This window comes from Pyrus communis, chromosome 4 (genome assembly GCF_963583255.1).
Source record: "Pyrus communis chromosome 4, drPyrComm1.1, whole genome shotgun sequence".
NCBI lineage: Eukaryota > Viridiplantae > Streptophyta > Magnoliopsida > Rosales > Rosaceae > Pyrus > Pyrus communis.
Window position 1 is genome coordinate 12155782 of NC_084806.1, and position 24362 is coordinate 12180143.

Genomic DNA, 24362 nt, shown 5'->3' on the forward strand with positions numbered 1-24362 from the left:
AGCAATGCATGCCTTGTCATCTTTGTATCTTCTGCTACCACCATTATACATGCTAAGATAATCCTAATCCAACAAGGAATAAACCTAGTGACACAAATAAAAACACAATTTAAATTAAAAAAAAAAAGTACACCCTCTTTCCATTTCTTCTTCCCCAATATAATATAAAAAAATATAGAATGTCAAAAGTTTTACTGCCCTTTATGGAAATTTAAACCTCCAAAAAAGAAATCAACTGTTACATCCACCTTTGCAATTCTTCCCTCTTTCTGCCCCAACAAAAGATCCCTTCCCTACTTTTCCTTTTCCTGCATGCATTCCCCACCCCATCCTCTCATCAAACCAATCAAATTTAATTAGACCTTCACCATCAACCCTGTCAGATTATACACACAGAAGTGTACATATACTTTTCCCCATGACAATTTTACCCCCACTTGCTTCACTTTCCCTCCAAAATTGTGGGTTGAAATTCCATTCCTCCTACCTTTTTCCCGTTGTGTGCTTGCTTGAACACATCCTTGCATCTTCCATTTCTTCCCGGAGGGTGCCTGCAAATTCTCATTTCCTTGGGCAAGAATCAAGCTTTTCCTTCATTTGCTCACAATCCCCACCACCAAAAGTGCTTTCAGCTTCCTTTTCCAGTTTTCCGTCTGCCGGTTTTATGGGGGTTGCAATGTAGCACCAAGGGATAACTATTCTACTCACCGGCAGGTTGTTTCTTCTGTTCTGCCGGTTTTACCTGGGCCACAGTCGGAACAGCAGCATGTTGTACGTAAGAGAATCCTGCAGGTACAACTGCTGGTACAAGTTGGTGTGGCCCAGATGCCGGTGCAGCAGTAAACTGAGCATGCATAAGAGTCTGTGAGGATAAGTTACCGCCTCTCATGTTGTTAGCAACTGCGGTAGCAGCCGCCTTTGCAGGATCGTTGGTGCTGGTATTTGAATGCGTAACAGGAGGGCAGAGTGACAACATCCCGCTCGAAGAAGTTCCTGATGAGCCTTGTGACTGCTGCTGTTGCTCAGGTCGGCGCTTAGAAGCATGATAATACCCGCTTGAAGGAGATTGAGTAGAGGTATTACTATTGGAATGTGAAGCTTGAGGCTGCATGTAGGCATTAGAGAAGAACTGCACTTGTTGAATCGATTGCTTATATAACTGTTGTTGCTGATGTTGCTGATGCTGTTGCTGCAATTGTGGCTTAGTACCAGCGCTCGAAGAGGTAATATGGGTGTTGCCTAGGATCGAAGGGACATTCCTCCCGCCAACAGGAGACGACTTCTGATTGGGCACTGATGGTGAGTTCTTGGCCTGCTGAGATGAAAAAGAAGATATTTGGCCAGCTTTATTTCCTGTGGAAGTCGAAGTAGTTGTCCTGGGGCTTCCACCAGCACTTCTAGACATTGATGACGTTGTGGTTGTGGGCGAACCAACCATTACAGGAGGAGATGGAGACTGATTGCTACTGGCAGGCTGCAACCCTTGAGATTGGGTTGAAGCCTTGGTGTTTGCAGCAAAAGAAATCTGTGTGTGGCTTTGCTGTGTCCGCCCATGCTTTTGAGGGAGGTTTTTGAGGGACGAAGAGGTTGACGACGCAAGAGAAGATGAAGGAACTTGGGAAGTGGTTATCCTTGCAGAATTCTTCCACTGAGGAGATTGAGCTGGACTGGTGCTGCTTTGGACAAGGTTTTGGGGGAATGATGATAGAGCATTAGGAAACTTTGCAGCCATAGAAGAGGTTGAAGGGAGGTGATCAGAGTACACACTGCCATTACTCGTTGGTGTTTTGTTACGAGCTGGAGCCACAGAAGAAAACTGCTGCTTCTGAAGCTGATACATCTGCTGCGGCTGCTGTTGCTGGTGATTCCGCATCTGTTGCTGCATTTGTTGCTGGGGTATGGGTGCATTTGCAGGGCTGACAGGAGCTGGCATAGAAGAACTGGATGATCGGACAGGAGTGGAGCTAAGGTTAACTGCTCTTGCTGAACTATCAATCACATTGTTGCCTGGTATTGTAGAACCAGATGTGTCGGTCAAATCTGCCCTGGAGAAAGCAATAGAGTGCCCAACATTTGATGAAGCTTTCCCAGCCATGGCCTTTCTTTCCTCTTCCACATTAGAGGAATCCCCTCCTCCGGTTTTCCCTTCTTCCGGACCTCGATAATTCTTTTTCTGTTGTGCAGCTTGGGCAGCCGCAGCAACAGCCATATACTGATGATAGCTGTGCCTAGTCACATCTGGAAAGTTCTGGAGAATTGTATGATTCATCGATGTTATGTCAATTCCAGGAGAAACGGTGGCACCATTTAAGGAAGCAAAAGACATGGCGAAAGCTTGGGATGCTTCAACCCCAGCCTTTGAGCCCTGTTGCTGTTGCTGCTGCTTCTTTTCACTACCACTAGCACCTGTTGCACCACTGGCACTTCCAACCGAAGGAGGTGTCATCAAAGCAAAGTTTGGCGGATGCATTGGCATTGCAAAATTCTGACCATAAATACTCATGTTTGCACGAGAGACACGACTATCGGCAGTTGACGGGCTGTCTTCGCCACCCATTTCAGGCTCAAGTTGGCGCGAAACATGCAGGTTCTGCTGCTGCTGCAGCTGTATTGCTTGCGAAGGATGGTTTTTTGAGGCAGGAAAGCCTTGCAAGCTTCCACTGCCACCATTGACAACACTTTGATGTGGCCTTTGCTGCTGATTTTGCAAATGCTTCTGGGACGACGAAGAACCACTTGAAATAGTAGTGTTTGGATGACCTTGTTGACTTTGCTGTGATTGAGAAGGCGGTGGGGGTTGCTGCTGCTGCTGTTGTAGTTGAGAAGGATGGAGCATTTGAGAAGGATAGAAAGACCCGTTAAAATAAGGCATCGCCTGAGCATGGGGTCCTCTGTATGCCGGCTGTGCACCTACATGAGGTGGCATTGGAAATGGATATGCATTGTTCTGCAAAATCGCCAAATACTGGGGTTCATTTCCAGCCATATTTGGGTAGTTGAAACTCAATGCTGGTGCTGCAGCAGCGGTTGCAGCTGACGCACTCAATGAAGCAGAGTTAGATGCACTGGATGAAGCTGCACCACCAGCATTAGAAGACTTCACAGAACCAGGTCGGACAGAAGGAGCGGGAGCGGCCTGTTGCTGGCTCAATGGGAAAATGAAAGCAGGACCATGCTGAAATTTTCAATAAAAAAAAACGCATCAATATTCAAACCCCAGTGACAATATCATTTAATAAATGTAACAGTATCAAAACGAGAAACGTACCAATATATTAGTAGGTGGCCCGGGAGGCAGAGCTTGCTGGAGCACGATTTGCTTTCTCTGCGCATCCACAAGGTTTGCTGCTTGTGAAGTTTTTTCCTTCGCAGATTGAGCAGGAAACATAGCAATCCCCTGCCCCTTGTCCTGTGCAGGATTCACCCCTCTCCCTGGAACATTGCCAAGCAATTCTGGAGGTAATACATTGGGATTGCTATGCTTGGCTCCTCCATACAGAGATCCCGAACCAGCTGCTACCGGCCAGAAAGGATTCATCCTCGAGATTTGCTGGTGACAGTATATATTCCTTGCAATGTAGCAATGGGTTGTGCACCTCTTTGGCCGAGGTTGACTAAAAAGCAAATGCGGCGGCTGCACCAGTTGAAAATTCCATTGGAAAACAAAAAAAGCAACAGAGCTCCACTTAGTTTCACGAGGAGGGTAATAAAAAAAACAGTTCATAAAATAACAGAAAATTACATACTTGTATCGGAGCTGAAGAAACGGTGCTCCCGTCCATGGATACAACTCCTGGTAAGGGCGCCATATATCTGCTGATGAGAACACATCCATTCCCCCAAAATAAGTACATCTCAAAATCAAGGATGAAGGCTAATAACCAAGAAAATGGCAAAAGAACAGATAACATAACAACCGAAGAGCGTACCCCATAGGAGGAAGCCCGCTCGGCCAGCCCGCCACGGACATCGGCAAAGGTACAGAACCCGATTGCACTGAAGAATCAGAAGACCAAATCACTGAGCAACCCAAATTAAGGGGGCAGAGAGAGAGAGAGAGAGAGAGAGAGAGAGAGAGAGAGAGACTAAATTACCAGTTTTCTCAGTGTTTTGCTTTGCAACATTATGGGGCAGCTTGTTTCCACTAAAACTCTCAGTCTTCTCCAAATCAAGCTGCAGATCAAAATTCCTTTCTTTCCCACCAACAAAGGAAGAAGTCTGCTTTTTCAAATCACCTGCTTCTGCTTCTTCCAAAGCTGCTTTTGACTTCTCAGTTTCCAAATTTAAAGGCTGTACTTCTTCCTTGTTGCCAATTTTCAGAGCTTTGCTGTTATCCTCTCTGCTCACAGCCCTTAAGTCCTGCAAACCAAACAGTAATACACACATTAAACTAAAAATCTTCAAAAACCAAAAATTATAACACCAAAATATGCATATGGCAGAGGTGGTCCCCACTCACCGTTTCTGCATCTACGACCGCAGGCTTAGGATCTACGGAGATAAAATCAACTTCACCATCCCTTTCTGGAGGAGCCTATAATTATATACACATCAACAACCAAAAAATTTCAATATTAATAATTTATCCTTTAAAAATTAGGAAAAAATAGAAAGAAATAAAAAGATGAATAATTTATCCTTAAAAAAAAATAGAAAGAAATAAAAAGATGAATAATTTATCATTAAAAAAATAGAAAGAAATAAAAAGATGAATAATTTATCCTTTAAAAAAATAAAAAGAAAGAAAAATTGATGATCCTCACCATCAGGTCTATCTGGAACTTTTCTTCTCGGTGGTTTTCAACTTCTGGGATTGTTGAACTCCTAGATAAAAACCGACGAACAGAAAATTAGAAAATTCAAAGCTTTTTGTATCCGAAAAAAAAAAAAAATCAATCTCCGATGCTCACGGTTTGGTCAGGGTGATTTCTTCACGTTTATCATCCAATCTGAGGCCAGTGGATTCCTTCTTGGGAGATTGAAGTTCCACTTTGTTCGTTCTAACATTTCTACTCTCCGATTCGTCGCTCGCTGGCCTTGAATTTGACACGACGTTGCTCTCCGGCTTAATTGCCTCCGGCTGAGCCTCCATTGATGCCGGAGCAGCTTGAACAGCTTGCGAGTTGGGCAAATCGTACGCAAAGCCACCGTTTTCAGCTGCAGATCCTGGGTTTTTCTCCAATTTTGGAGAGGAAGTCTCAACCTTTGAAGGCTGATCGGCCACCATTTTGGCCGTAGACGAAATGGGACTGTTTTGAACTGCAAAAATTGCTGGGTTCTCGTCTTCATACTTCACGGGTCGTGGTCTTTTCCTCTTGGGTGCTGCGGATTCAAACAAAGACACCAAATTTTCATCAGTCACCATAGAAACACAAAGAACCCAGTTCTGTTTGCTCACCGAAAAACTGATTCAATCCCTTTTTCTCAGTCTCTCAGCAACCAAACTGAGCATTTGGGTACCCAGAAATAAAACCGAGAGCCCAGTGAGCTTATAGTACCCACCGGCGGCGGACATGGAAGTGACGGAGGAGCAAGAATTCTGAGGGAAAGGCGACGTCAGCTGAGGAACCACACAAGGCGAGTTCGAGATCGGCGACGAAACTCTGGATTTCGCGTCGCTGGTAAATTTGTTGTTGGTTTCTCTGGATTCGAATTTAATCGAATCGGTGGCTGTAATTTCTTGCTTCGTCGGCCCTTGCGGCTGCCTTTTCATCCCGTACAACACCTCCGCGACCTCTTTTTCTATCTCGTCCTGATTAGACGACGCCGTCTTGGTCGACAAGGACTTCGGCGGCCGAAGTTTGGGTCCGTTTGGCTTCTGCAACAAAAAAAATGTCACTAAATGTAAGAAATAAAAATAAGCAAAAAAAACCCAAAACAGAGAAATGAATTGAATTTGATGGAATTGAAGACCGACCAGCCTCTTCCGGACCGCCGAGGCGTGGGAAGAAGAAGGTGAAGTCGGAGCCGGCGTCGACGATGACACGCTCGGCCGAACAGGGGACGTCGAAGCCTGGCGGTGAATTTGGTCTCCGACAACACCGCAACTGGAAGGCCATTCGTTGGACCTCTTCGTCGACGCTGAAAAACAACAGGAAGAAAAACATCAGTATCCCGGAATCCATTAAAATCAAACGTCTGGCAGCTTTTTCTCCCTTAAATCACTTCATTTCTGCTCTACCTGACCGTGCTTTTCGGGGCACCGAAACGCCAATCATCTCGTCGGTGACCTTCAACGCAGTGAGCGGTCTGAAATGCTTGTTGCTATTAAGATTATGAACCGGCGAGAAACTCTTCCGGTGATTTATCATAGACGATGACAGAGATGCCGTTGACGACGGGTGGTTCGGCGGAAGCATCCGAATCGACGACCCACCGCCGCCGACTCCACTTCCACCTCCGTCTTCGTCTTCGTCCTCATCTTCGTCGTTCACACTCTCCTCCGAACTATCATCGCGGCTATCTTCTCTATTGCTTCCGTGCATTAACCTCTCGCCTCTCCGCCTCTTGCTCCGGCTCAACCGATCCCTATCGCGATCTCGGTCCTTCTCTCGATCCCGATCTCGATCTCGGTCCTTCTTCCGATCTCTGAGCCTCGATGTCTCCACCGGACCATCGTCCTCTGCAAAAAACAAAAAAAAACGAAAAAAAAAAAACCATTAAAACGAATCGAAAACCAGCAGCTGGGTATTGCTAAAAGGAGTTAGATCTGGTAGAAGCCACACCTGGGGAGTCTCTGAGGCTGCTACTTCGGTGTCTCCGCCGTGACAGGCCATTAGGGGCCGCAATAGCTGATCTTCTCGCATCCCTATTCCTATCCATATCTAATAATATTAACTACAGACAAATCAGCTACACACACGACTCTAATCCCATCTCTCATCACCGGAAACCCACCATAATTCACCGGATAATTTAGTCAAGCCCGCCGGGCCTGATTTGTAAGCTCCGAGTCCCAACCCCGTCAACGACGATCTCTCTCACAAGGCTATTCCCACGCCCAAAGATCTCAGCTTTCGCTTATCATCTTCCACCTCTCACTGCCTCTCTCTCTCTCTCTCTCTCTCTCTCTCCGTTTCTCTCTATCTCCAACTCTGTCTCCTTTTTGTGCTGTCTATCAGTCTATCTCATCCCCTTCTCCGCTATTTCACTTCGAGCGAAACCCACTCCCAAGCCTCATCGACGGCCACGATTCACCTGCGGTATCACATCCTTCAATCTTCACCCTACATTCCGCGATACATCCTGCGGATCATTTCCACCGAAGCTGACATGGCAAAATCGTTGCCGTCCACACCCCTGCCCCAACCTTTTCTGTCTGGTGCCGCCACGTGTCAGATTTTTTAATTTTTTCTTCCTGCCCAAGCTTCCATGTTTACTCAATCACTACGATTCGGTACTTTTATACTATAAAGAAGAACACTGTAGCCCACCACGATCAATCACTACGATCAATCACTACGATTCGGTACTCAATCACTACGATCAATATTTTTAATTATTTTATTCTACTCAAAAGAAGAACACTGTAGCCCACCAATCCAATCAGGGTGTTTACTTAAATTAATAAAAATAGCAACCCTAGAAATTAGCCTAATCAACGTCATTAACCGGCTATTCCCGGTCATAGAGCCCTCGGCAAAAGCAACGTGCCGATAACAACGTATTTGCATGACTGCAAATCATGAAGTGCATTTTTACTCGTCAATCACAAGTAGTAGTAATGTTCACAACTTACTTATTATCATTATATGTCTTTGAATTTTAAAATTTGTACATATCCATTACAAGAATTTTGAAATTTAAATTTAACGATGATCAACATATACCACGATTTAGAATGATGAGCAAAGATACTCTCAGATAATATCAATCAAACCGGTCAAATTCATTGTTTCCGGTCCCACATTTTTATTTTTTTGCTTTCCATTTTTCCTCGCTTTCTTTATATGTTTTGTTCAATTAATTACGGATGGTGGCAAAATTCTTAAACAATTTCCCTAAATTGACAACGTAAGCCCCACATGAATGGGAACCGGTCGCTCATTCCACGGTCCAGATCTTCCCGTAACCAGTAACGCGAAGTTTACTAGCCGTCGGATGCTTTTCTGACGTGGCGATAAGTCAATTAGCAAAGACATCCCAAAACCCAGATTCGTCCTAGCTGGCACCAAACTAAAAGAGCTCGTGCGCGTCGATCAGTGCGCCTCATCTGGACCGTAGGATCCAGCCCAACCAACGGCAGGTATAGGAGCATGAGCGAGGGAAGGTCTCACGGTCACGGAACTTCTGAGAAGTGTGGGTCCCGCTTTAGCTGCCGATCTAGAAATTATTTCCTCGCGTTGGCCTATTGTCACGCTCATGGGATATAGTAGCCTAGTCTGACGTGTACTGGGGCCCAGAAGTTAAAAAATAAAATAATATCAAAATACTTTTTCTCTTTTATTTTTTCGCGAGGTCAAATTTTACAGCGCAGTTAAAAAAAAGTAAAACTCATATATATAAATAAATAAATTCGTTTTTCCGGCTCTAACTCCACGCGCTTATGGCGGAGTTCACATTCTACGTGTCCCCCCATTATTTCGCCTCGATTGGCTACTTTTCTACGCTCACAAGATGGTAAATATCTTTTTGCTCGGATCCTTCCGATATTCTCACCCGCCTGTCACATTCATGTTTTAGTCGTAGGGCACAGCTGGGTAGGTTAATTCATGCTCCACAGAAAAAATATAAAAAAAGTACAATACGGGGGACAAGCGTGCCACGTCAAACTGGGCCCCGCCCGGAAATGGTTGACCCACCACAGTGGATCCCCTTTCTCCAGCTTTTGTCGCTTTGCGGGGTCTTTAGGTTTTCGTCCCCTCGCTATCGTCAAGGTCCAGAAGGTGTGCCACGTGTCCGGGAAACGTGCTATTGTCCTACGTGGCATTGTTTATGGCCGCTTACGTAAAACCCTAGCCGTCAACAGCACCAAAACACACATAAATAGCACGAACATAAGTTGCGTTTAGACTAAACTCACCGCCACTCAGTAGTCACCCCACATTAATTGATAAATAATTAATTAATCCAAATGGATTTGATTGACATAATTATTAATTCTATAATATTGTAGAATCTCATTTGGTAACATAATAGAGTATAATAACGTGACAACCAAAATAAGAATAAACAATTAAATGCATAATTGCATGTAAGCATTTGCAATCTATGGCCTTTTTCCGACTCGGGTGCATATATATAAAAGGCCAATTTGTTAATCGGGCAAAGTTGTGAGAAAAATAAAATTTTGGACTTAGGATTAGACTGGCAAATAGGTTGTGTTTGTTTTGATCGTATCATTTTCATGTCATTATGTTATAATAACAAATTGTGTCGTGGCAAACTCTATTATCTCAAGTTCTCAACGAATTTTTAACAAATGATCCAATAACAATCTAATTTCTTAAAGTGTCACGTCATTTCATGTCAAACTAATGAGTCATGCAAAAAATTATCATATCTAATGTCCAGATGTGGCAAATAATATCTTATTAAGTTTTTAACAAATGATCCGATAACAACCCGACTCGTTAATGAGTAACTCAAAATCTGTTATTTTTATATCATTTTGTATCAAGCTAACCTGGTTATACAAAAAATTATCAGACTTCATTAGAATGTATCCAAAAAATGGTTATGTTTCGTAATAATTTTGAAGTTGTAAAATCAAAATTTTCCAGTTATACGGGGAAAATGACAAGGGATATACTTTGACCAATGTACAATTAAGCATGAATTATGGATGTCTCATTCGTGAAAGTAAAATGTAAAACATAATTTAAAGTGGGTCAAATGCCATTACGTGGGGTGATCCATCCCTTCCCCAATCTATATCCAATTGATTGGCATTTTCTGACTTGATTGTGCTAGTTAGGCTTGGTGGTCGCCGGAAAGGGATCATTTTCGGATCCTTTCTACCTAATCTTTCTTATCAAACAATCTAAATTCTTGAAATTTGATCTAACGGTTACAAACACGAGTCCACTTTAAAGTTATAATAACTTTAGCCGTTGGATTTCAAGAGCCCGAATTATTTGATGATGAGGATTAGGTGAAAGAAATCCGGAGATAATCCCTTTCCGTGGTTGCCTATTTGCAATGAAGGTGATATCAAGTTTGAGAGTTAAGTTGCTCGAAATGTTACACCAAGTTAGGGAGTTTGGATGGTTAGACTGATTACTGTTTACTTTTTAAAATGGCATGGTTTGATAGAATAAGCGTTTCTCTTAATATCTATTTTTTCATTTTCGTTTCATAATATGTGTTTTATGAATTGAGTAAATGAACACACGTCAAAAACGCTGATGGAAATTCATGTTTTCTGTTTATTATTTTAACAATGCGCGTACCGAAACATAACATGATTAATGAACAAATCAAATTAATGTCAAGTCATTTAACATGATTAGCTAAATAAACGAAGTTTGAGCTTACTTGTATTTTGCATGAATTCGAAATGGAATAACACAATGTGACACAAGATGTCATTACTTGTCAATTACCACCTCTACATAGTGCATGTGAAAGTATAAGTCTGCACAATCATGGGCATTAACACATAATTGAGTGATCTAAGTGGTAAAAGATGAGTTCATCACAATGTAAGATCTAGTTTATCACAATGGTAACATGGCGTCCTTTGGTTAATTTGTATCATCACTTCAACACAAGTGTTTTTTTGGAGATAAGAATCGGGCGAAATTACAAATATAACGTTTTTGGTACACATCTTTAAAATGTAGGTTTTTTTTTTTGTGGTTGAAATTGGGAGATCAGACCCCTGACCTATCATAAAACTATTTCATTATTTCACTTCCTTCGTCGCTTGAGTTAACCCAATAAATTTATTGAAAATATAGTTTGTTTACTTGCTTAGAGTGAGACGAATCTAAAGTAAAAAACTGAAATGATTTGAAGAGACTCGTGTGCAAATTAGCACATAGAGAAAACCTAATTTACCAACCGAAATCACACGTTTTCTTGTCACCAATACAGTCTATCGCATAATGGCATATGCATTTTGAAAGCAAAACAAAACTCCCGGAAAGAGACTATAAACCACACACAAAACTCAAAACTAATAATTTTTTTTCCATTTATTAACAACAACAACCAAATTTTATTTCACTAAGTGGGGTTGATTGAATGAATCATAGAACGCCACTGCACTTGGTTTTGCGCTATGTCTTTCGTTAGCTCCAAATACTCTACATTTTTTTTAAAGTCTCTTTCCAAGTCTTCCTAGGTCTTTCTCTACTCCTTTTGCTCTGAGCTTCCGTCTCATAGTCGCATCTTCTAATCGAAGCATCGGTAGGTCTTCAATTCATGTGTTTAAACCAACTTAACCGATTTTCTCTCATCTTATCTTCAATTGTAGTCACCCCTGCTTTACCTCGAATATCCTCGTTTGTAATCCTATACTTTCTCGTGTGCCCACATCTTCAATAAAGCATTCTCATCTCCGTTATACTCATTTTGTCTATGTGTTTATTTTTGACTGACCAACATTATGTGAAATAAAGCATTGCTAGCCTTATTGTCATCCTATAAAAATTTCCCTTGAACTTTAGTGGCATATGACGATCGCACAACTTATCCAATGCACTCTTCCACTTCATCCATCCAACTTGTATTCTATGGTTGAGATCTCCATCTAATTCTCCGTTCTTTTGCAAGATACATCCAAGATAGCGAAAGGGTTCACTCTTTGGTACTTCGTGATCTTCAATCCTCACTCCTATCTCATTTAGACCCCCTCTACTGAACTTGCACTCTATATACTATGTCTTTGACCTACTTAGGCAAAGACCTTTTTAGATTCCAACTTTTCCCGCCAAAGGTTAAGCTTCACATTTACTTCCTCTTACATTTCATCTATCAACACTATATCATATGCGAAAAGCATACACTAGGGGATACCATCTTGAGTATGTCCCATTAACTCGTCTATTACCAATACAAGATGGTAACTTAAAGCTGAGCCTTGGTGTAACCCTATTGTTATAGGAAAGCTTGCAGTTTGTCCTTCATGAGTTCATAATGTAGTCCTTACTCCATCATTCATACCCTTTATTGCTTGGATGTATGATACTCGTCCAACTTTCTTTTCTATAGTCTTCCAAAGAATTTCTCTTGAGACCTTATCATACGCTTTTCCAAATCTAGAAAGGTCATGTGAAAATCCTTTTGCATATTTTTATATAGTTCCATTGATCTTTGTAAGAGATAGATTGCTTCTATAGTCAAGCTCTGGCATGCACCCGAACTGATTGTTTAAGACCAGTTTTTCTTGCCTCAATCTATGCTCAATTACTTTCTCTCAAAGCTTCATTGTATGACTCATTATTTTAATACCCCTATACTTCATGCAATTGTGTATGTCACTCTTATTCTTGTAGATAGGCACTAAACTTCTTTTTAGCCACTCATTTGACATCTTCTTCATTTTCAAAATCTTATTGAAAATGTTTGTGAGCCATGTTATACCCGTCTCTCCCAATACCTTTCACACTTCAATCGATATATCGTCCGGACCCAATTCTTTTCTATGTTTCATCTTTTTCAAAGCTACAACCACTTTCCATTTTCTGATTCAACTATAGAAGGAGTAACTTCTACATTATTCCGAGTTACTCAACTCACCCAAAGAAGTAATCCTTTTGTGTTCTTCATTGAAAAAATTATGAAAATAAGCTCTCCATCTATCTTTAACAAAGTTCTCTGTAGCTAGAACATTTCTATTCTCATCCAAGATGCACTTTACTTGGTTCAAGTCTCTTGTGTTCCTTTCCTTTACTCTAGCCAGTTTATAGATATCAAATTCTCCTTTTTTGGTATCTAGTCGCTTATACATGTCGTCAAAAGCCACTAGCTTCGCTTCTCTCACGGCTTTCTTTGCCTCATTCTTCACTCTGTTATACTTCTCATAAGTTTCTTTGGTTACATCCTTGTATAAGGTTTTACAACATTCCTTTTTAGCATTATTATTTTCATGTACATCCTTCTTTCACCACCAAGATTCCTTTTGACGTGGAACAAAACTCTTGGACTTTCCTAATACCCTTTTTGTAACTTTTCAGATATAACTAGCAATGGAATCTCACATTTGATTAGCGTTTCCCTCTATATCCCAAACGCATTTAGCAAGTACTTTCTCTTTGAAAATGACTTGTTTTTCTCCTGTTAGATTCCAGCATCTAGTCTTTGGACATGTCAAGGCCTTGTTTACGGTGCCATTATCATTTCCATACCGAGCACAACCACCATAGTTAGGCTTCACATGACGCTAATTTGGCTACTGGTTTATAGTGAGAGGAGCATTGATCTAAAAACACAGTTTGATTTGAGACAAACAGGAACTAAAGGGAGGAAGAATTCACCAAGAGGATTAGAGGTCAAACCTGAATCAATTGCTAGGCAGTAGAGGTCCAACGCAACCCCCTTAACTAAATGTGAAGAGTAAGAGATAGAACTTTGCGACAGAAGACTTTTGAGACGGCTAGTGGAATGAATATGCGAAAGTGAGTGGTATTTTTTTATTACTAGCGAGATAACTATTATAATTTACACTATATATCCAATAGAGCAATTTACGACTTGTAACAAAGTGAGTATTATTTAAGTGAGAAAATTTAGGTAGTTTTACATTAAATTCAATTACATTTATCTTGTTTTTATAACTGGTAAATCAGTAGGTGTCCTACAAAATCGTGTGCAATTTTTATGAAGCATCTTGTCTTTCACCATCTCTTACTATATTTTGGTCTAATTGGATTATTAGTCCTCGTTGTAATAGAGTAGTCAGATAATGGTCTCAGTGGTAAAAAGATTAGGATTTATGACTAAAATTGAAAATTTTGTTAACTCTTCATTAATTATTAACACGTAAGTCACACATATGTGGCTAAAACGGAACTTGTCATTAATTGTTAGCATGGTTTACAAGTGAGACTAACTTTATCCATTTAACCTTATATGTGAGCCTCATGTGCTAACAATCAACAAAGAGATGACAAAAATTTTCATCTTGGACCTAAATCCTAACAGACTTTACCACAGGAGTTTAAATCCTAATTTTTTTTAGGGAAGTGTTATTGACACGGAAAATGGTCTCAGTGGTAAAAAGATTAGGATTTAAGTCCCTGTGGTGAAGTCTGTTAGGATTTATGACTAAAATTGAAAATTTTGTTAACTCTCCATTAATTATTAGCACGTAAGTCACACATATGTTGCTAAAACGGAACTCGTTGTTAATTGTTAGCACGGCTTACAAGTGAGCCTAACTTTATCCATTTACCCTCATATGCTAGCAATCAACGAAGAGGTGACAAAAATTTTCATCTTGGACCTAAATCCTAACAGACTTTACCACAATCCTAATTTTTTTAGGGAAGTGTTATTGACACTTCAAAAATCTCATTCTACATTCCTCAGAAGTGTATTTTTCTTTATAAATATAGAAAGTTTGGAGTGTAGAATGAGAAATTTGGAGTGTCAATAACAATTCCTTTTTTTTTTTTTTTAATCACGGAAACTATCTTCCGACTACTCCATTATCACGGAAACTATTAATCCAATTAAGCCTTTAATTTTTAAAATTACTTATTTCTTCTGGAGAGGAGAAAAAGAATAGGGCAGAGTTGTTCCATTGCTTTTCATTTTGAAGAGGGGAAGTAAAAAGGAAAATCTAGTTCCTTCTTGTGAAGGGGATCCTCTCCGAATTCATTTTGTTGGGATCCTAGGGATCCCTACATCCTAATCGTTCATCGTATATTGTGCGATCATTTTTCGTCAAATACTATTTGTGTTTAATTTTAAATAAAAAAATTAAATGATTTTTGACCATACGATACATGATGAATGACTAAAATGTGGAAATCCCTAGACTTCCCACAAAATAGATCTGGATGGGATCCAATTTCCCTTCTCGTTGAACTCTGTTGAACTCAGCACATTAATTAATGAGTATTTCATAAAAAAATTAGTGAGGGGTATTTGTTTATGAATATTTGCTAACAGCTAAGAAGTAATACTATATAGCACTTAGTTTATTTTGTTCTATAAAATACGTATTAAAATATTCAAGCAGGGATGCAAATAACTTTAATATGTAAAAGCAAACTTAGACTACGGTGCTCATATGAACAACCTTATGTATGACACAATATATATTGAAAAATTATTAAACACAGAGATTGTGTTCGTTGCTAATTATTTACGTGACATAAGTGTATTAAACAATTAACTTCTTTCTTAAAATACCTAACAAACATATACTGAACATGTGAAATTTTTAAGATTGTACGTTAATTGTAAGAAAGAATCTCTCATGAGCTAGTCATATAGGACCACAAATCCTAAATTGAAAAATAAAAAATAAAATTTGAGAAGATGAAACTTTGTGGTAAGTTTATTTTTTTTGTCACACGATAAATTTGTTAAATTAAATATTAGATTAAGAAATCGAAGGAATTCAAATCCACACCATGTTGCAAGAACAAATTCTTTTCTACTACTTTGGTAGAGCCACTTTCCTCGTGAAATTTATTTGGCTTTAAACTTTTTGGCGGTGCAATGTTTTGACAAAAATGCATAAGAAAGGTCCACAAAGTGGGACAAAGCATGTAGCATCATGATTTTTTCACGAATTGTTTATTTTAATTTAACTTTTGCTTTTTAAATTTAATTTTTATAAAAATCCATTCTAAAGTTCTAGTTCTCTCTTCCCATTGTCCTTGTGTGCAAGTTTTGAGTTTTAAAGAGTAAGATTATCTCTTCACCTTCTAATCTCCATTCTTTTTCTTTCCATCCTAACCATGTCAATATTTTGTGTTGATTTATTTAAAAAAAAAAAAAAAAAAAAAAAAAAGACAAAGAATAAAATGTGAGAGAAAGAGAGAAAATGAGGAGAATTAAAATGAGAAAAAAATTCTACTTCGAGAGAAGGCCCTCTATCTTCTCTTTAATTTGCTAAAATACATGGAACAATTGTTTAAGAAAAGCACATTACATTTTTCAAACAATATTCTATTGGAATTTGGATTATTTGGAAAGAGATCCTCTCCGTCTCTCCCTCCAAACCTTAGGGATCAAGTGATCCGGATCTTTGAAATTTGATTCAACGGTTAAAAACAAAAAAGTTAGTAAAAAATTTTAAAAATTATAATAATTTTTTACCGTTGAATCAAATTTAAAAAACACGGATCACTTGATCTCTGATTTTGGAAGGAAAGATCCGAAAATGATATATTTCCGGTTATTTGTACCTCAAGTAAGCAATGATTCAATTATTTTATTCACTAAACTATTCATTTAAGTGTGGTAGTGGTACACGACAAGTTCATTCACGCTCTATTACTATAAATTGAGATATAATAAAAACATAATTATATTGTCCTCAAATCTCAAGATCCCAAAGCTTACGTATTGTGGACATAAAGGGTAAAGTAATTTTACGGGGAGAAAATGCTGTCGTTCTTGTAAGAGCGACTAATAGTTGTTGATCAAATATATGTTTTATAATACGACAAATCTAAATCAATAACTCATAATTGCTTATTGGATATTTTTTTTGTCAAAATAATTTCTTATTGCATTGACATAGTGAATTTCTTAATACCGAGTCATGTAACAAAAAGCAAGGTAATGATTGCAATTTTTATGTAGTTTTTCTTTCGTAATATATTCGATATTATATGTGCTAAGGTTACGTTTGGTACGTAGAAAATAATTTATGATAAATAATTTCCCATGACTTTTCCTAGGGTATAAGAAATGCATTTTTCCATTGTCATGATTGGTGAAGTTGGGAATGAAATAGGAAAGAGCGGGACAATTCAGTGTTTTAGTTTAATGAGGAGGATAAAGTAAGAAAATAAAAAATTGGTATGCAGAGATATTATCGAAAAAATATATATTATCGATATAATTGAGTTTTTTAATATTATATAAAGGTATTATTGTCCTAAAAACTTGCAAGTAATGTTAATTGGTTGCAATAAATGTCGAAAAAATATGGGAAGGAGGACTCATAGGGTGGAGAAAATTTTCAATTTGTTGGAAGCACAGTTCGATACATAAAAAATGTTAAAAAAATGTCATGATAGAAGTAATTGAAAAATCTCTCCATGGTGGTGAGGGTTTTCTTTTCCTCTATGTTTTCCATCATTAATTACAGTTTTTCAACGTGGACTTGCGAAACATGGGAAATGAAGTGATTTCCCTTTCTCAAGTCTCTTTCTGCCAACCAAATGTCGTCTAAGGGTTGTGGGAGTAGTCTAAATCCTCGTAATGACTACCATAATAATTTAAGAGAATTGTTATTCGCACTTCAAAATTTTCATTTTGCATTCCAAATTTTTTATAATTAGAAAGAAAATTACACTTATGAGGAGTGTAGAATGAGATTTTTGGAGTGTTAATAACAATTTTCTAATTTAATTCGAATTCACCTCATCTTTGGCGAAAATCGAACCTAAGACCGCTCACTTACTATTAAACTGTAGTACTAAATGGTTGCAATTCTTATTTAGTTAAACATTCACATTTTGGTTCATGCATGGGGTTTAATTACTGACCCAATTTTTCCATGATACCAATATTGTTATTATCATATTTTGTGAAACTTGAGGCGAGAAATAATTTTCTATTTTGTTATCCTTTTATTTAACAAACAATATTAACTACACTAAAGAGGTAGGAGAGTGGATTAACCCTCACAATGAGATCATAATAATATGGGCTAAGCTTCACGATGTTAACTGTTAATAAACTATATAAATTTTTTGTTTTCTTCAACTATGGTCCATACATTCCCATAATTTTTGAAGTTAGTTTGCGCGCCCTAACAAGCTTTTAAACTTTTTAAGCATTATGATTAAAATATTAACATGTTTGGTTTCATTTTTGGATTCAATTGTTTATTTTAGAACTAATAATTACTTCATAATTTAATTAAATTCATTTTTTTTTAAATTGAAAAAAAAATTTATTAATTTTGAAAACTAGAAATTGTTTCTCCAGTTGGGTACCAGACAACCACAAACTCCCTAGCATAAACTTAGTTATTTAAGCACATGAAATAAGCTGGTTAACGTGGTGGGCTGCTCTCCAAAAGTGGGCTAGTTTCATCTTTGGGCCACATAAATGCCAATAATACTGTAATTTCTGGGCCGAGCCCCTTTTTGGCATTAATATTAACCCTATCTCTTTATGTATATGTTTATACGTCTCAAAATTGTTCTCTTAAAGTCTTTGTTTTGAAAACATGTGAGATCATTTTTCATATGAGCTTCCAGATTAATTTTATGGTAGATTAACCTATGAATTTAAATAATTCTTGTTACACCGAAACATAATAATTATGCAAAAATTAATAAATTAAAAAAAAAAACCTCACGTGAAACCTTTTGTCTTCTTCCCCCCACCATCTCTCTCCTCCATATTCCCTTCCTCTCTAAATCTCTCCATCATTCACTCCCCTTCTCTCATCTTCAGTTTTTTATTTTTTCTTTTTGCGTATGAAAAAGGGAGAGGGAGCTGTAAACACGAAGATTTTGTATCGAATGAAACGAGAACACGTGTACAAAGTAGATTTGTATTGATGAATTTGTAGGATTACAATCTCTGTTTACAATTTTCCTCTGATTCAGTCTTCAAATTTGATGTAGATGCGTAGGTTGTTGAACCAAGGGTCGCGACAACTTGATCTCGGACGAACAATTGAACAATTGCTTCAAGTTTTGAGCTTGAAACAATGCGTCGATAGTCTTCACCTCAGGTTTAGGGCTGCGGCAAATGGAGTGTTGATGTAGAATTTCATTGATTCAAGGGTTTTAGTGACTTGATCTTGAATCAAACGTCGTTACAGGTTTTGAACTTGAAACAAAGTCTTGACAGAATCGGCACCAGTGCTTGTTGATTCTTTAAGGGAATGCTTTAGTTTTGGTCGAAAGAAAGCTTTAACTTTGGTTCTGTATTCTTCGAAGAGAGCTTTGACAACATATTAGTCTTCAAAGATTTGGCAGAGGTTTTTCTGAATGTGTAATTTTCGACCTTATGCTTATGGGAGGAACTTGTATTTATAGACTTCTCAAAGCTTGCCCTTGTATGAATTTAGCTTTGATATGTGTCTTGATTCGTCCATGGGATAATTTAGGCTTATTTTGTGTCTTAATTTCAACCACCTTTACTCTCTTGGCAGAAATTTAGAGGCTTTATTGCCTACTTTGTGAACAATCATCAATTCTTACTTGTTTTGTGAAGATGCCTTGGCTTTCTTTCCGGTTTTAGGATCACTTTAGACCCTTTTGCCAAATTTAAGGGAGTCTTCTCCCTTGAGCCGAATTGTGGGAATGTTTTATACTTCCCTTGCTTGATTTATGCCACATGTCATTGATGACTTGTCCATTTGTGATGAGTCATATGCCACGTGGAGCTTTATGATGCATCATTTGTATGCAACAAAATTTACATGTCTACAAATGCCCCCACTTCAAGGCGTGTTGTAGGCATGTGCTTGTCACATGTAGGAAACGTGTTTTGAAGTTCTGCAATGTGAATGTTCTAACTTAAGGGTCGCTGAGACTTAATCTTGAATTAGTTTTCTTTTTGAAGGGTCGTAGAGGCTTGTTTCTTGAATTGAAATGATGAATTTCCTTAAGGACTGTTAAGGCGTATTTCTTGAACGAAACATTTCTTCCAGGGCCGTAGAGGCTTGATCTTGATTGAAACTTTTGGTCAAGGGTCGTAGAGGCTCGATCTTGAATAAATGAAAATTTTCTTCAAGGGCCATAGAAGCTTGATCTTGAACGAAATTTTTCTTCAAGGGTCGTAAAAGCTTGATCTTGAAAGAAATAAAATTTTTCTTCTAGGGCCGTAAAGGCTTGATCTTGAGAAATGAAAATTTTTCTTCAAGGGCCGTAAAGGCTTGATCTTGAAAGAAATGAAACTTTTCTTCAAGGGTCGTAGATGCTTGATCTTGAATGAAATGAAATTTTTTCTTCAAGGGCTGTAGAGGCTTGATCTTGAAAGAAAATTTGAAAATGGATAAATCGGCACATACTTATTGTGTGTATTGATTTTCCATAATTTTTTGACAAAATACATTTGGTGTATTTTGAGACTTGGACTTTTTCCTTGTAGTTGTGGGAAAACTGTTTTTCCTTTCGTAGGTAAGAACCTCCCTCAATTTTGGTAATGAGGGTGATTTCCTTCAAAGTGTTGGAAAGATTTGGTGATTTCCTTCAAGGTTTTGGAAAGATTTAATGTTTGCCCTTGGGTAAGTAGGGTGTGCATTTTTTTCTTTCCCTTTTTTTTTTTTTTTTTTCCAAGGCAAGGAGGGTGTTTTTCCTTTCCCCTTTTGTTTTCCATGGCGAGGAGGGGTTCTTTCCTTTGTTGTTTTGAAAATTTTGAAGCCCTTTCCTTATTTTTATTTTTATTTTTTATTTTGTTCCCCTTTCTTCCCTTTGCTGATTTTTGTTGCAAAAACAGCATTTATTTCCCTTGTTCGTTTAGGAAACATGTCATCTAACTTGCATGCTAAGTTTGAGGTCTATTTCTCTTCTGGAAAATTCTGTAAAAACATGGAAAACGTAGCTTTATCTCTTATCGTTTCAAGCATATATTGCACACCACGAGGAAAAATCGGCAAAGCCTTCAACTCGTCATTTTCCTATAGCTGTGCAGTTCTGACGGGAAAACAACTTCTAAAGGATTAACTTTGAAACTGGAATGTTTGGCTTTAGGAAAAATTATAAAACTTTGATACAACAATCATCAGCCTCTTAGCTTCCTTCTCCAATTGGCCTTACATCAAAATTCCTCCGGAAAGTCGAATTATCACCAAAAACGTCCTGCTTGCGCAGATTGGCTGAAACTTGCCATTTTTTGCTCGGAATTTACTTCCTTCTTTTGGTTGGAATGTGCTTCCTTATTTTGATTTTCCTTTTGCTATTTGGGTATGTATTTCACTTACAACATTAGGAAGCAATTGACCCCTAGGACAATTGGGTGTATATTTTTTCACAATTCCTACCCTTGCCGTGTGCTTGCTTTGCCTTGGGTTTTTGCTGTTGTGCTTGCCATGGGCTGCTTGCTTGGAGCTTGTTGCAGTGCGTCACCTTTTACCGTGTGGTGCTGTGCAAAAGACTACAGTGGGTTTGCACTATGTAGTGCCTTTTGGTCACAGTTTTCCCTCGGTGATGATGTTGTCGTGCATTGCAAGAAACTACTTGCGTAATTGCTGCGGGGTTGCGTAGCATTTTGGTTTTCTTTGCTACTGTAGCATGCGTTGAAGGATAGTCTTGTAGTTGCCCTCTTTACCGTGAAGTGCAAAAAACTCCTTACGTAATCGTTGCAGGTTTGTGTAGTGCGAAGCGTAGCATTTTGGTTTTCTTTGCTACTGTAGCGTGCGTTAAAGGACCCTTATGTAGCTGCCCTCTTTGTTGTGCTCTTCAAGTTTTTGTGGCTAATTTCTTTTCGTCGTTGTGACTTTGTCATCGTCATCCTTCAACTCTTACGAGGTTTGTCTCGCATGTCTTTTGCTTTAGCGAAGCAATTTTTTTCTTCTTTGTTTTTTTTCTTGCCGTCCCACCTTGTGCTCATGTTGCCTTGTTTGTTTTGTTACAGCCATGGTATTTTTTAAGTGCATTAAGAGCAATATCATCACCATTCTTGCGAAGGAAGGTGATTCGCAAGATAGGGGAACGACGTTGAAGCTTTATGGGCTGTTGACTGGCCCTAAGGCACTTGTTCTTCCTTTAAAAGACAACTCGATGCACATCAAGTCGTGGTCTTCTGACGCATCTTGGGAGGTGACAGATTTTGGTCGACCACATATGAAGAAGAAGGCATGTACATCGAGGATTCTTATCTTGAATCCTTCACACCATGCTCATGGCAATTCACCAGTTTCGTTTGAGCTTCTTGGTGATCGCGTCTGTAGAGGAGTTACGACTTGGAATAGCACCTTGTTGACTACTGAAGAAGCCGTCTTTGTTTTTGCTTATTTTGTAATACAACTTTGTAGCCGAATTCTTGTTTTAAAGAAATAAAGCATTCATATTCTTGAATTTGCTTTTTATTCTTCAAAGTGTTTATTTTTTTATTGATGGTGTGACTATACTTGAAGTTTTGAAGCATCAAGTTGCCTAATACCCTCGATTGATGAGGGATCAAGTCATGACGTAGTTCAAAAGAGTGATAGATTGTTTTGATGGTGATTTTGCCGTACATATTTTATGCTCTTGTGGGCTAGGAGATTTGGGCGTCACTTTTTAAGCTCGTACGAACAATGAGCATTGGGTTGCCTTTTAAGCTTGTGTGGACAATGAGCATTGTTGCAGTGTGAAGTTTAGGCTCATGTAGGCGAGCAACATTGTTACTGTTTGCAGTTTAGGCTCGTGCAGGCGGGGAGCATTGGGTGTTTGTTTTAGGGGTAATAGCGCTTCAAGAATCTGCCGTTAATGGGGCTAATCTTCAAGCCGTCTTCTACCATGATAAGGTAGGCACCGTTGGTGTAGACTTCTTGTATTACGTAAGGTCCATCCCACTTTGATGTGAATTTGCTTTTTGTTTTGTGACTCATGATGATGGGCCTTCATAATGCCAAGATAAGATCTCCATTTTGGAAAGACCTTAGGCGGACTTTCTTGTTAAATGTCTTGGATAGTCGTGCTTGAGCTTCGAGCCTATTTTCGTCGAGTGCTTCCAACTCTTGAAGTCGTAGCTTTGCGTTTTCCTCTTCAGTTAAGCCTTTTTGTATAACCATATTTAGTGAGGGGATTTGACTTTTGAGTGGCAGAACAGCTTCCACGTCATATACAAGAGAATAAGGTGTAGCTTGGGTATGAGTTCTATGTGTCATCCTATATGCCCAAAATGCTTCGCTTATTCTTTTATGCTAGTCTCTCTTTGTTCGGCTGATTACCTTCTTCAGGAGGTTGCACACCGTTTTGTTGAATGCTTCCGCAAGATCATTGGTCGGAACATGATACATGGAAGACTTGTGCTACTTGAACTTGTATTTCTCGCAGAGCTCATCCATGAATCGGTTGGAGAACTGTTTTTCGTTGTCAATGATGATGTAGCAAGGCACAACATATCGGTGGATGATATGCTCCTTGATGAAACGGACGACAGTTTCCTTCTTGACTTCCCTTAGGGGTACGACTTCAACCCATTTGGAGAAGTAGGTAGTTGTAGCTAGGATGTAGGCTTCTCTGGTAGACGACTTTGGTGTGATTGGTCCAATGACGTCTAATCCCCATGCATCAAATGGCCATAAAGCAACCGTAGGGTGTAATGGCTCAAGTGGTTGATGTATGAAGTTGGCGTGGAATTGGTAGGCTTGGCCATAAAGTAAATCGTCCACCCATTTCCTCCAACATCCTGCGTACATTCTTTTCTTTATTTTTTTAATATATTAGGAAATCATTTCCTGATTTTTCTCTCCTACTGAGGAGGGATAACTTGTCATTGGGGACCCCTCGGGTGGTTAATTCCCGGTGAGACATTTCCGTTGGAGGCTCTGTCATCGGGGCAAAGTGTGACGGTTTGTATGAACATGCTATGCCTTTTTCTTATAGGATAAGTCTTCCTCTTAATGCTTTGCAGTACGAAGTATATGCTGTTGTCTTGTTTTTCTCTGCTTGGGTCTTGGTCATGGAGGGCACTTCCTCTCTTTCGGTAAAATGGAGAAATCTGCTGAAGCTTTCCTGAAGCATTTTCGGTTGCTTTTCTGGTTTGTATTCCACTTTGCATTGATTCTTTCCATGGCTAACAAGAAAAGGAGGGCATATGTACTGAGCTTACATAACTTCATGATCAAATTTGGTATATACTTTTACTGTATGAATTTCTCTTAAATATTGTTCCTTTCCCGGCCAGCAGATTATGTAAAGCTTGTAATTATACTAGTGCATCTCGACAACTAGAGAAATGTTTTAGTATGACGATCATACTAATACAGCGTTATTAATTCATGTGTCATAATGTAAATAAATAAATAACATGATTGATATGTCATAAATGTTGAGAATGAGTCCTATATTGATGGGAGTAGGGACCTTGCATGAGCTTATAAGAGGTTGGGCTTATAAGAGGTTGAGCTACTCTCTATATTGCCAATTGGTTTTATGACGGAACCTCAACTTTCTTTATTGTATCAAAGCAGGTTATCCCACGTGTGAAACCAAACGGCCACAAGCTCTTCACGTCATCCCGTTGTGTTGTCTACGTGTTAGGCTTGAAAATTCACCACACATGAGGGGGCATGCTAAGAATGAGTTCCACGTTGATGGGAGAATGAACTTTGCATGACC

General features: G+C 38.8%; 1 protein-coding gene across 2 annotated transcripts; it reads right to left on the reverse strand.

The window, feature by feature from the left end:
* Positions 1–118: 118 nt before the first annotated feature.
* LOC137732565 (protein TIME FOR COFFEE-like) lies at positions 119–7113 on the reverse strand. 2 transcript variants are annotated; one of them, XM_068471882.1, is made up of 12 exons: positions 6726–7113; positions 6182–6622; positions 5918–6081; positions 5503–5818; positions 4911–5322; positions 4764–4824; positions 4460–4534; positions 4095–4359; positions 3930–3996; positions 3747–3813; positions 3269–3634; positions 119–3175 (listed from the first exon to the last, which is right to left on the reverse strand). In XM_068471882.1, the coding sequence occupies exons 1-12, from the start codon at positions 6820–6822 to the stop codon at positions 701–703; spliced, it is 4806 nt and encodes a 1601-aa protein (XP_068327983.1). In that variant the 5' UTR covers positions 6823–7113; the 3' UTR covers positions 119–700. The 2 variants fall into 2 exon arrangements, with proteins under 2 accessions (XP_068327983.1, XP_068327982.1); XM_068471881.1 differs by having other exon boundaries at positions 3747–3816.
* Positions 7114–24362: the final 17249 nt, after the last annotated feature.

What these genes read in the sequence shown, in the direction of transcription:
- LOC137732565 (XM_068471881.1), bottom strand. Translation starts at nt 6,822, where the DNA reads ATGGATAGGAATAGGGATGCGAGAAGATCAGCTATTGCGGCCCCTAAT. An exon ending in AGCGGGCTTCCTCCTATGGG is followed by an intron (nt 3,817 to 3,929) that starts GTACGCTCTTCG and finishes TGTTCTCATCAG; the next exon opens with CAGATATATGGCGCCCTTAC. An exon ending in TTTCTTCAGCTCCGATACAA is followed by an intron (nt 3,635 to 3,746) that starts GTATGTAATTTT and finishes CAACTGGTGCAG; the next exon opens with CCGCCGCATTTGCTTTTTAG.